The sequence below is a fragment of the Parus major genome, chromosome 20 (genome assembly GCF_001522545.3).
Source record: "Parus major isolate Abel chromosome 20, Parus_major1.1, whole genome shotgun sequence".
Taxonomy (NCBI): Eukaryota; Metazoa; Chordata; class Aves; order Passeriformes; family Paridae; genus Parus; species Parus major.
The window spans coordinates 2,934,948-2,946,473 of record NC_031788.1 but is presented as its reverse complement, the minus strand read 5'-3'; the positions used below and the strand labels follow the sequence as shown (position 1 = coordinate 2,946,473).

Sequence of the window (11,526 nt, the reverse complement as noted above, 5' to 3'; positions counted from 1 at the left end):
TGTGGGGATGTGAGGCTGTGGGATGTGAGGCTGTGGGATGTGAGGCTGTGGGATGTGAGGCTGTGGGATGTGAGGCTGTGGGATGTGGGGCTGTGCTTGCTGCTTTGCTGTGGGACTGCAGCTCGGGGAAGCCCCACAGGGCAGGAGGAGCCTGACTGTGGGAGCAGCCCAGAGCAGCTGCTGCCAGCCTCCCCTGGCTGCTGCTGCCGCTCACGGGGATTCATCGCCCTTACCTGTGGTCTGGACACTGCTTCAGGTCATGCAGCCAGACCATGTTTAAAGGTTTTCCTTGTGGCTGTGGGCTGTGAAAAGGAGCTTTGGGAGTGGGAGCTGCAGCTCTGGTGCATGGTTTGCAGCAGGCTGTGCTGTGAACATCCCCCTGGATGGCCCATGACCGGGGCGAGGTTTGAGCTGTGCTTCTCATCGCCCTTCTCTTGTTCTTGGACAAGCCTGTTTACAACCTTGTGCTTTCCTCAGACCCCCTGGAACCCAGCCATGGACATGTGGTGGCATGAGCTGACACGTGGTGCCAGCACAGAGTGTGAGCCCGAGTGGTGTGACGCCGAGGACGAGCTCTTCATCCTCTACACGAGTGGCTCCACTGGGAAACCCAAGGTGTGCCCCCAGCTCCCTGCACGGGCCAGGCTGAGCCACAGGAACCCCTCAGCTGGGGGAACTGGTGAGGGGGGAGTTGGGAAGCCCCAGCAGGAAGAGGAGCTACAGAAGTCTTAGAAAGGGGCTGTGCTGGTCATTGCTGCTCAGCTGCTGTTGTGATGTTCAGCTGGTCCTGGCAGGGTGAGGGTGATGGTGGGAGCTCACCCTGACATTCCTGTGCCTTCTCCTCGCAGGGTGTGCTGCACACCGTGGGTGGGTACATGATTTTTGCTGCCACCTCCTTTAAATACGTGTTTGATTACCAACCTGAGGACGTGTACTGGTGCACGGCTGACATCGGATGGATAACGGGCCATTCCTACCTCACCTACGGGCCCCTGGCAAATGGGGCCACCAGCGTGTTGGTGAGTGCTGTGTGCCAGTGGGTGCTCTCACCCCAGGAAAAGGGAGATGGTGGTGCTGAGCTGCATCCCTGCACTGCTCCGTGATGGGGTGCAGGGCTCTGTGAGGAAGGGTGGTGCTCTCCAGGGAGGGCATGGTGACTGCTCGGGGGAGTAAGTTTGTGTGTAGCTTTTGGCTGGTTAATTTTTTCAAATTCTCCCCTGTTTCATTCCCATAAAAGTACAAGCCTTGTGTACCAATGGGGCCAGGGCTGCTCTGACTTAATGGGAAGAGGGATCAGGGAGTGATGTTTTCCCTGCTGATGCTGATTTGACATCTTGTTTAACTCCTGTGCCTGTATCTCTCTTGGCAGTGTAACAGATCAGGGAGCCAGAGACCTGTGCCCAAGAACCCACAGGGAAATGCAAGCAAGAAAGTCACTGTTATGTTGGGGGGGGCCTTTAGGGAGTTCTTGGTACTTTGGGTTGTGATTCTGTCAGTGTTTGGACCTCTTCCCACATGGGCAGGGTCATTTGGGCTGGTAGGACTGTGTCACTGTGGTGGCCACCCAAGTGCCTGTGCTGCAAGGGGACGTCAGGAGACATCTGCTAGGATGAGGGGGGTGACCTCTGCCCAGTGAGGGGGGTCCTTGATCTGGGCTGGTTTCACTGTGTGGTACCCCTGTAAGGACATGCCAGGGTCCAGCTGCTGTCTGGCTCCTCCTGCTTGGGCAGGTGCTGCAGGTGGGGAGCAGTGAGGAACAGCTGTGTCACTGCTCTGTCTCCTGCTCAGTTTGAAGGTGTCCCCACCTACCCAGATGTCAGCAGAATGTGGAGCATCATTGACAAGTACAAGGTGACCAAGTTCTACACAGCACCCACGGCCATCCGGCTGCTGATGAAGTACGGCGAGGAGCCTGTCAAAAAGTGAGTGCCGGTCCCAGGGGCACGAGGACATCGGCTGTGCACAGCAGGGTTAAGTGGGAGATGCCAAAATGACCCAGCTCTCCTCTCTTCCTCTATGGAAGAGTGTTGAGAAAGCTGTGAACTGTACCTGGAAGGTCCATTTTGGGTAGCCCAGAGGTTCCTGCAGGCTCTGCTGTGCAGCAGGCTCTCAACTGTTGCTCTCCACGGCCTGCTGAGCCCCTGCCAGCCCCCTCCTCTCTGCAGGCACAGCAGGAAGTCTCTGAAGGTGCTGGGGACCGTGGGTGAGCCCATCAACCCCGAGGCCTGGCTGTGGTACTACCGTGTGGTGGGAGAGGAGAGGTGTCCCATTGTGGACACGTTCTGGCAGACAGAGACGGTGAGTCCTTGCTGGGTGTTCCTGGCACCTCAATGTCCCTTGTGCTCCCTGCAGGGCTTCTTTGCACGTTTCCATTTGTGGGGTTTGGGGTCTCTGGGGACTGCTTGTTTAGCCTGCCCAGGAAACTCTGATGTGCCCCTTCTCTTCCTGTCCTGGAACTTGAACAGGCTCCAAGGGGAAACCTTCCTCTCCAAAGGGTCTCTTCCAAATTCTGCTCTGCACACTGTTCTCCTGCCCCTCTTTCTCTCCCCCAGCAGTTCCAAAGCTTTGTGCCCAGATTTCCCATCCACTGCCGTATCCTTCCCAGGGCCCATCTCCACAGCTGCCCTGAGTAGCCCTGACTGGGATGTGCTGTTCCCAGAGCTGATGGCACAGCCGTAGGATGGGCTGGCACAGCCCAAACTCACTGGTTTTCGCCTCTCTTTGCAGGGAGGCCACATGCTGACACCCCTTCCTGCTGCCACCCCCATGAAGCCGGGCTCTGCTGTGAGTACTTGTGTTCTCCTCCCCAGGAGCCTCAGCAGGGCCCTGTCTGTGCCATGGCTGGGTGGTTGCAGCCTGACAGGGGGCAGGGGGACAGAGATGCACATGGGGAAGTGACCACTACCCAAAATCCCAAGTCCTGTGCAGCCATGCTCACAGGTGCTGTGTACCACAGCTCTCCAAAGCTGCCCTTGCCCTGCCTCCCACTCCCTCTGGTTGTCAGAGGTCTAATGCAGGGCTTCACCTCCATCTCTCCTTTCTCCCTGCTCCTCATGGCAGACATTCCCCTTTTTCGGTGTGGTCCCTGCCATCCTGAGCGAGTCGGGGGAAGAGCTGGAAGGAGAAGCAGAAGGTTACCTGGTAAGGAAAGGCTGATCTTCCCCACCCTCCCTTTGTCCATTCCCTGTGAGCTCTGGGACATTCCTGGCAGAATACCCACATCTTTTGACCCAGGGAAGGGGTAGAGTCACCATCCCTGGCAGCATTCAAAAACGTGTGGAAGTGTCACTTGAGGACATGATTTAGTGGTGAATGTGGGTGATGGCTGGACTTCTCCAACCTTAAAAAACTCGTGATTCTACCCCCACTAACTCTGGCCCACGCAGGGAACCCCCTTGGGTGGTGGGAACTCCCTCCAAGGCCGTAACTTTGTGGGAGCTTTTACAGCACATGTGGGCAAGGCAGGAGGATGGGAACAACTGCTCAGCCAAGCTCCTTCCCCCTGGCCAAAGCTGGTGAGACTTTCCCAGTGGATCAGCATCTGAGTGCTACTCACAACTGTCTGTGACATCTCTCTCACCCTGCTGCAAATCTGGGCTATTGGTTTGGCTCTCACTGCCTCAGCTCTGTGTTTCTCACCCCCAGGTGTTTAAGCAGCCCTGGCCAGGGATCATGCGCACTCTCTATGGAAAGCACCAGCAGTTTGAAACCATTTACTTCAAGAAGTTCCCTGGGTACTACGTGACAGGCGATGGTAAGGGGGTCCAGGCTGGTGTGGTCACAGGGGTCTGGGGACAGCACTGGAAATCCTGCCCTGTCCTGCCCTCAGAATCCCTTATCAGTTGCTCTGACAGCTGGCACTGCTGCTTCACACTCATTTCTGGTTATTTTTAGGTTGCAGAAGAGATAAAGATGGTTATTACTGGATCACAGGACGAATTGATGACATGTTGAATGTTTCTGGTAAGAAGGAGTTTTATGTTCCGTGGGGACCAATATGCTTTCTGTCACCTTGTTTTGTGACACTTCTTCATCCATTTCAAAAGACACCTGCTTTATGGGGATGCCTCTGCATCTGTGATTCTGCCCAGCCACCTGTTCTCAAAGTGGATCCAGTTGCTGGATCAGAGACACATAAGCCTGTGACTTGGTGACTTCCTGTACCATTTTCCTTGGAGACAAAGCCTTGGAGAGAAGGAACCTTCTGTAACCAGCCAGGGCACCTCTGCTGAAGGATTTAGGGCCACAGGGAATCACAGAGTTTGGGCAGGACCATGGGGTTGCTATTCCAACCTGCTGCTCCATGGAGGGCTCACCTTAAAGCTGGATCAGGCTGCTCAGAGCTCTGAAGATTCTCCCACCTCTCTTGACTGAGTCTGAGATTGAGCTGCTTCTCAGCCCATCGTTTTCCATGCACTCTATTTAATAGTTCCCTCCCTCCTTTCCTGGAGCCTGTATCCTCCAGGTATTTCCTGCTGGCTCTCAGGTGCTGCTTTACTTGTCTGTGGATCAGATCACATCCTTTCACCTGACCAGCAGTGCCTGAGTCTCACCAACTGATCATTCTGGGAGTTGACCACCTTCCTGCAGCTTTCTGGGACAGCAGTGCCAGGGTGGAATGTCAGAGCACAGGCACAGGAGCAGAGGTGTGCAGGACTGAGTTGTGCCCCTGCCCCAAGACAGGGAGGGTCATTGCCCCTCCCCACAGCATTGGGCTGGAGCCTGGACTCTGCAGATGCAACCTCTTCCTCTGCATCTTCCAGCTCACCATGTGGGCAGGTCTCCTCTTGCCAAATCCAGCTCCTCAGCCTGTGCTTTGGAAGGGAATCACTGTAAACTGCTCATGACCTGTTCCAGAAAGAAGCCTAAAGGTGGGAGGGGGAACAGCCAGAGGAGGGAGGTGGTTTCTGCAGGTGACATCTGGCAGCTTCCGGAGCACTGCAGAAATGAGTTTCACTCTCCAGCTGTTGTCCTTTCCCAAGCACATCCAACTGATGCTCTCAAATCTGTAGTTAAGGGCATTTTACAGCCTCAGGCCTCTTCCTGCAGGTCAGTAAAGCTTTGCCTCCCTCTTGTTTCCAGGCCACTTGCTGAGCACGGCAGAGGTGGAGTCGGCGCTGGTGGAGCACGCGGCGGTGGCCGAGGCTGCCGTGGTCAGCCACCCTCACCCCCTGAAGGGCGAGTGCCTCTACTGCTTTGTGACCCTGAGAGAGGGCCACGAGTTCACCAAGAACCTCACAGATGAGCTCAAAAAACAAGGTAGCAACAGCCAAATATTGGAGAGCAGGCAGGGGGAGGACAGGTGATGGTGGAGTTAAGGGCTTGGGTGCCTGCCTGTGTTCTGGGGAATGCAGCGTGGACAACTGCCACAAAGTGCCTCTGATTACAGAGCATGGCTGACAAAGACTAAAAATAATTCTTCTGGCCTTTGGCTGCTCATGTCTGCCTTGTGGGAGCTGGCAGCCCTGTGAGGGGTGCTCTGCAGGCTTTTGTTTGCAGCAGGGCTCCCCTGGCAGACTGGGACATCCTGGGAGGATCATGGGGTTTCTTTAGGGTGGCGCTCTGCGTGTTTGTGCTCTGCTTTCAAGGAGCTGGTTCACTGCAAACTGCAGCATTGAATACATGAAACAGATCCATGGCAGCTTCTTCTCTGGAGGAACCCAAGAGTGAATCAATCTTTGTTCTGTCAGAATGGTCATGGTGTTGGTTGTAGCTGTTAGGGAGGTCTCTGGAAGATGGATGGAATGAAAGGAGTGCTCTCACTGTTGGGGAGATGTGTTTATGGCCCTGTTGGCATTGCAGGTCTTGCTGCTCAGGTGCAGCAGCCCTGCCAGGTGTCCAGCAGCTGGGCTCTGTGTCTTAACCTTCTATCCTGACTGAAAAGGATGTGTGGCTTCTCCTTGTCCTTACAGTGAAAATCTCTTTTTTTTCAGTCAGAGAAAAAATCGGGCCCATAGCAACACCTGATTACATCCAGCATGCCCCCAGCCTGCCCAAAACCCGTTCAGGTGAGCTCCAGGGATGGTGCTGGGGAGTTCTGGACACTTCCTACCAGTGGAAGTTGATCAGCCTGCACTGCTTTGTCCAGGGCTGCTCAGATTAGGGGAGATGCAAGCTCAGAGTGAGCAGGATGCACAGGTCTGGTACTTCCCACTTCTGCTGAGGATGCTGAAGAGACCCTGACTCCTGGGGAGAGGGACTTTTTATATGGACAGATAATGATGGACAAGGAGTGATGGCTTTAAATTGGTGGATGACAGACAAAGAAGGGGTGGGTGAGGGTGGGCAGGCCCTGGCACAGGGTGCCCAGAGAAGCTGTGGCTGCCCCTGGATCCCTGAAATATCCAAGACCAGGTTGGCCAGGGCTTTGGAGCAGCTTGGGATGCTGGAAGGTGTGTCTCTGCGTGGCAGGAGGTTGGAAAGAGATGATCTTTAAGGTCCCTTCCAACCCCGACCATTCTGGGATTCTGACCCCTGCTTCCCTTCCTTGGCTGTCATTACAGGAAAGATCACCAGACGGATATTAAGGAAGATTGCCAAAAATGACCAAGATCTGGGGGACATCTCCACCTTGGCAGACCCGGGCATCATCAAACACCTTTTCAATGGCAGATGTGACACTAACCAGTAGCAGCAGGACGTGTCCCTGCTGAGCAGAACAGTGGCAGTGGCACCTGGTGCACAGGTCCCTCCAACAGCCACTGCCTGCCCGGGGAGGAAACCTTCACCTGTTGAATTGAATGTACCAATCATAGGAACGAGGAGAGTCTGGCTCTGGAGAGGCAGTGTCCATGCCCTGGATGAGGTGTCTGTCGTGTTCCAGATGGATGTCACACATCTGAGGGTTGGCCTGGTGCACAGAGGGACTCATCCTCCTCCCTTTTCAGCACCTCGTTCTTGATTTTAATTTAATTTGGGGGTGGGGGGTGGCGGGGGGGATGAGGGTGTTAATTTACTTTATGTCCTGGAGGGGCCCTGGCACCTTGTGCACAGTGGGAAGGAGCTTTGGGGGTTGGAGGGGAAGTGGTGCTGGAGTTACTCAATGCAGGCAGGCCTGGGAGGGGCATCCACCACTGCCCTCGGGGCAGCTGAGCTTCCTTCTGTCCTCGGGGTGCTGCAAGCTGCAGGAGCACTGCAGCAGCCACATCATCACTGCATCCTGCATCCACAGCTTCCCAGAGCCTCCAGGGCAGTGGGGCAAGGCTCCAGGGAGTTCTGGGCTTTAAACAGGGTTTTTTTGGGCAATCTGATAGCAAGATTTGCTGCTTCCCCACTGTGGTGTGCCAGCTGGTGCGATGTCCCCAGTCCAGGGTCCTTCACTGGCCAGGGACACTGCAGGGAGCCAGGAAGGGAAAGGCCTTGGTGTGACATGTCCCATGGAGCCCTGGTTCCTCCAGCCCTGCTGCCACCAGCTCACAGCTGAACCAGAGCTGGAGCAGCTGGATGCTCCTTTTGTGTCCTGGGGGAGGACTGGGAGCTGTGACACCAAAGGATGGAGGGGAAGTGGAGCCAGGCAGAGGCACCTTCCCCATGGCACCATGACCACTGCTACAGCAGGGAAACCAAGGCAGGCAGGGCTGTGGGAGCCCTACACATCTCCTCATCAGGAAAAGTGGTGGGAGATGTTTAAAGTCAATGTTTGCTTAAATCTGACACGGCTTAAGGATGATGAGAGCTAAAGGCCCCCAAACCTTTTCCCCAAGAGCCTGACCACCACCAGGGTCCTGCCAAAGCCATCCTTCCTCCAGTGAAGGACATTTAACATCAGCCAGACTGAGCTGGGGCTGATACCTCCTTTGCAATGTCTCTATGAAACCTGCATGTGAACTGTTTGATTTTGCACTTAAACCAAAGGAGAATTGGGCTTTAAAACTTGCTGCAACAGCTGTTCTGGGGAGTGCCAGTGGACAGGGATTACCTGCAACCTGAGCTGACTTGGGGCTGGAAAGGAGGGGCAGCTGCCTCTGGGTTGGGGTGTTCTGGTGGGCTGTTGGCCAAGTCCCAAATCTCACTTGTTACCTGCTGCTCTCACTGGCACAGCACCTGTGTCACCTGTAACCTCGGTGCCTGCCTGTGTCCCATGTGTCCCCACAGCTCTGAACCACTGGATTGTGCCACCTTGGTGACAAGGATTCCTACATCATCGTTCCTCCTGTTACTCTTTGTCAGCTATGTCATTTTGGCTGGAAAACAGCGAGAATTTAATGCAAAATGGAATAAAATTCAAGAAAACCAAATGGAAATAGGTGTGGAGTGTGTGTGGGTGGGAGGTGCTTGTGTGCTGTTGAGTCCAGGGTGCTCAGTGCAGCTGGCCTGGCCATGCCAGAAACCAGGACTGGCTTTTGGGATGGAGAGGGGCAGGTTCCTGCCAGCACGATGTTTTTCCATGGACTGGGATTTACTGTGCTGGCTGTGCCTCAGTTTCTCCCTGGGCTCCAGCCAGTGCTGCTCCAAGGCCCATGGAAAGCACAAGATGGTGTGACACCACCCCCCTCATGCAGCACCGGTGCCAGGGAGCTGGGTGAGGAGGTTCAGGGCTGTCAGCACAGCTCAGGGCTGCCTCTCCTCCACCCTGGGCCTGGTCCCCTTCCAGACACAGCCATGGATCTCTGCACACCTGGCCAGGTGTGCCCCTGGGCTCACACAAACCTGGCACAAACAGCACTGTCAGATTGCACATTCCTTTTAATCTCTGGCTTGGGGTAATCAATCCCCCAACAAAACACCCAGGAATCCCAGTTTCAGTCACACTTGAAGAATGGAGCAGTTTCCCAGGTGACTGATTGGTGATTGATGCCACAGCAGCAAAGAGCCAGCAGGGCTGTCACTCAGCACATCCATTCTGCAGGAGTTCTGCCTTTGTGCTGCTTCTGGCACTCAGCACATCCATTCTGCAGGAATTCTGCTTTTTGTGCTGGTTCTGCCACTCAGCACATCCATTCTGCAGGAATTCTGCTTTTTGTGCTGGTTCTGTGTAACTGACAGGGGCTGCCTGGGCTCTTCACTGCCAGAAAGGTGCAGCTTTTAGGGCTGATGAGGAAAGGGGGCTGAAGGAAGAGGCAGAAGACCTTGAGCAGGAGAGCCCACACTCCTCCACTGCTGTGCTGTTCCCACTGATCCATGAAACCCAGAGGGAGCCACATCTCCCCACCTGCTGGTGCTGGTCCCACAGTAAGGTGCTTGGAGCTGGGGCTGTGCTGCTCAGCCTCCCCTGCCGTTCCTTTGCTTCCTCACCACATTGCTCCCAGTCTCAGCAGGACCATTCCCAAGGCTGGTGCCCCCTGACAGGAAGACACTCAGTGGTTTGCAGTGGGATGCACTGGCACAAACCCAGGGTGATTTGGCATTTATCAACACACAAGAGGTTCCAGTTCACTGCTGCCATGGGAGCTGCCTCCATTTCTGAGGGATTCTCACACCAGCCTGTGGAGACCTGTTGGACAGGGCTGCAGGAGGCAGCAGGAGCCTGCCCTGAACCCTGCACTGCTGCCTGCCCTGTGTGGCACAGAGGCATTGTTTGGGATGAGCACCCAGTCCAATAAAACAGGACTTGGGCAAAGCAAAAGGAAGCAAGAGGCCCTTGGGCAGATTACCCAGAGCAGCTGTGCCTGGTGCAGGAACCCTGAGGATCCTCAGGGACAGGGGAAAAGAGAAATCAGGACAGCAGCAGCACAGGAAGGAGGGCTGGAGGGGCCATGGTGAGTGCAGCTGGGCTCTCCTCTTTAAGCTGGTGAGCACTGAGGCACTGGATGAAGATAAAGGCTGATACTTGCCCACCCACCTTTCCCCTCTCATTCCTTAGGCTGTGTGTATCTCCAGAGATCACACAGCATCAAGGAGCAGCACAAAGGCCTGGTGTGGCACTTTGACCCTTTGCTCTGTGTCCCCCTGCCCCCAGGCCAGGCCCAAGGGAACATCCAGAAGAACCCTGCAGTCCTGGGAGTCACAGCTGGGCTGTGCCCAGGGCAGGGCCCCCTGAGCAGGCAGAGCAAGGGAATTCTTCTTCCTGGAGGAGGAATCACCAGAAGCAGCTGGGGCTGGCACCTTTGAGCAGTTGCATCACACAGTCCCTCCTCACAGCCTCCAGCACGTCAGACCTCAGCAAGCACACCCTGAGGAGAAATCCCTGGGGCAGATCAGCTCTTCAGGCAGCAGAGAGAGGAGGGTGGGGCCGTGGCTCCTCACACCAGGTACGGTGTGTCCAGCACGGCCACCCCGGCCGCCACGCCGCCGTCCGCGTGCTCGATGGCCTTGGTGCGCAGGAGGTGACCGGCGGCCTGGTTCAGCACCAGCTCCTGGCCCTGCCTGCAGAGGAGAGGCAAACTGAGCCCTGCAGAGCACAGAGCTCGTGGCATTTCTCTGGGGCAGCAGGATGCACCTTCCCTGCCAGCACACAGGGCAGGGCAGAGCCCCAGGGCTAACAGTGGGGCCCTGCAGTGGTGGCTGCACTGGCCCTCCTGCAAATGGGCAGTGCCAGGGGCTGAACGCTGCCAGAGCACCTCTGTTCCCAAAACTGTGTGAAAAGGACTTTCATTTATACCCTAGGGGAACATGGCCTATGAGGGTTTTAAACAACAGCAGCTCCTCTAAGGGCTGAACAGGCATTAGGCCTTCAGGTATTTCAGAGATCACCAGGGCTTCAGAAAAGCCACACATGCGGCTGCATCCAGAAGCCAAGAAGTGCTCCCAGAAATCAGGGATGAGACACATCAATCCCAAGATCTCATTACACCACTAAGTGCCAGCACGAGCCCTGTGGTTTTCCAGCAGCTGTTTGGCAGCAGGTTCAGAGCAGCAGCTCAGCCTGTGCACACGTACTCAGAGCTGTGCAGGGGCACAGACTGAACGGTCACATCTGTCCCCTGCACCTGCACGTCCCCAGACATCTGTCCTGTGGCTGTGCTTGGGCAGCACAGAGGGCAAAACACTCCTGCACCAGGTGCAGGGAACTCCCTGGAACACAAGCACATTCCTCACCTCACATAGACACCAAAGATCCCGAGCTCAGAGATGCACTTGGACATCTGGAGGGGACTGTGAGCCCTCAGCAAGTAATTCAGTGCTGGCTGGGGTTTGATCTTATCCATCAAGATGTAGGAGGTTCTCTCAGGGCTGTCTTTGATCTTCTCCAGAACCTCCCTGAGCTCTTCACCATAGAGGTTGTTCCCTGGCAAACAAAACCAGCACATCAAGCCCCTTCCAGGACAGCAGAAGCCTCTGGCCGCAGCTATGTGGCCCTGGCAGCCCAAATAACCCAGCCTTTGTCTCCCCAGGTGCTGCCTGGGCTCTCCACACCCAGCACCAGAGCCTTGGGAGCTCCTCCAGGAGCAGCACTGCCTTAGTGGCAGGACCAGTCCCCATGGCTATGAGTAGTCACAAACCACCCTTTATCCCTCAGCACAAGACCAGGAGCTGATACAGAGCTCCTGCCTGTCCCAAATACATCACAAAGCACAATGGAACCCCCAGGGGCCCAGCCCAGCTCACACCTCCCCAGCCCAGCTCACACCTCCCCAGCCCAGCTCA

General features: G+C 55.8%; 2 protein-coding genes across 3 annotated transcripts in view; one reads left to right on the top strand and one right to left on the bottom strand.

The window, feature by feature from the left end:
* Window positions 1-8,243, top strand: part of ACSS2 (acyl-CoA synthetase short chain family member 2) — a 29,868-nt gene extending 21,625 nt beyond the window's left edge. For both annotated transcript variants that reach the window (XM_015647613.3, XM_015647612.2), the window contains 11 exons: window positions 478-615; window positions 849-1,019; window positions 1,789-1,922; window positions 2,166-2,298; window positions 2,728-2,784; window positions 3,061-3,141; window positions 3,646-3,754; window positions 3,895-3,963; window positions 5,083-5,259; window positions 5,934-6,008; window positions 6,504-8,243. In XM_015647613.3, coding sequence (XP_015503099.1) covers window positions 478-615; window positions 849-1,019; window positions 1,789-1,922; window positions 2,166-2,298; window positions 2,728-2,784; window positions 3,061-3,141; window positions 3,646-3,754; window positions 3,895-3,963; window positions 5,083-5,259; window positions 5,934-6,008; window positions 6,504-6,631 — 1,272 coding nt within the window. In that variant the 3' untranslated portion in view covers window positions 6,632-8,243. The remainder of the gene's footprint in view (window positions 1-477; window positions 616-848; window positions 1,020-1,788; window positions 1,923-2,165; window positions 2,299-2,727; window positions 2,785-3,060; window positions 3,142-3,645; window positions 3,755-3,894; window positions 3,964-5,082; window positions 5,260-5,933; window positions 6,009-6,503) is intronic.
* Window positions 8,244-8,667: 424 nt separating this feature from the next.
* GSS (glutathione synthetase) overlaps window positions 8,668-11,526 on the bottom strand; it is a 10,894-nt gene continuing 8,035 nt past the window's right edge. The window contains exons 12-13 of the mRNA XM_015647614.2: window positions 10,978-11,167; window positions 8,668-10,305 (exon numbers count right to left, since the gene is read on the bottom strand). Of these exons, the coding sequence (XP_015503100.1) occupies window positions 10,182-10,305; window positions 10,978-11,167 (314 nt within the window). The 3' untranslated portion in view covers window positions 8,668-10,181. The remainder of the gene's footprint in view (window positions 10,306-10,977; window positions 11,168-11,526) is intronic.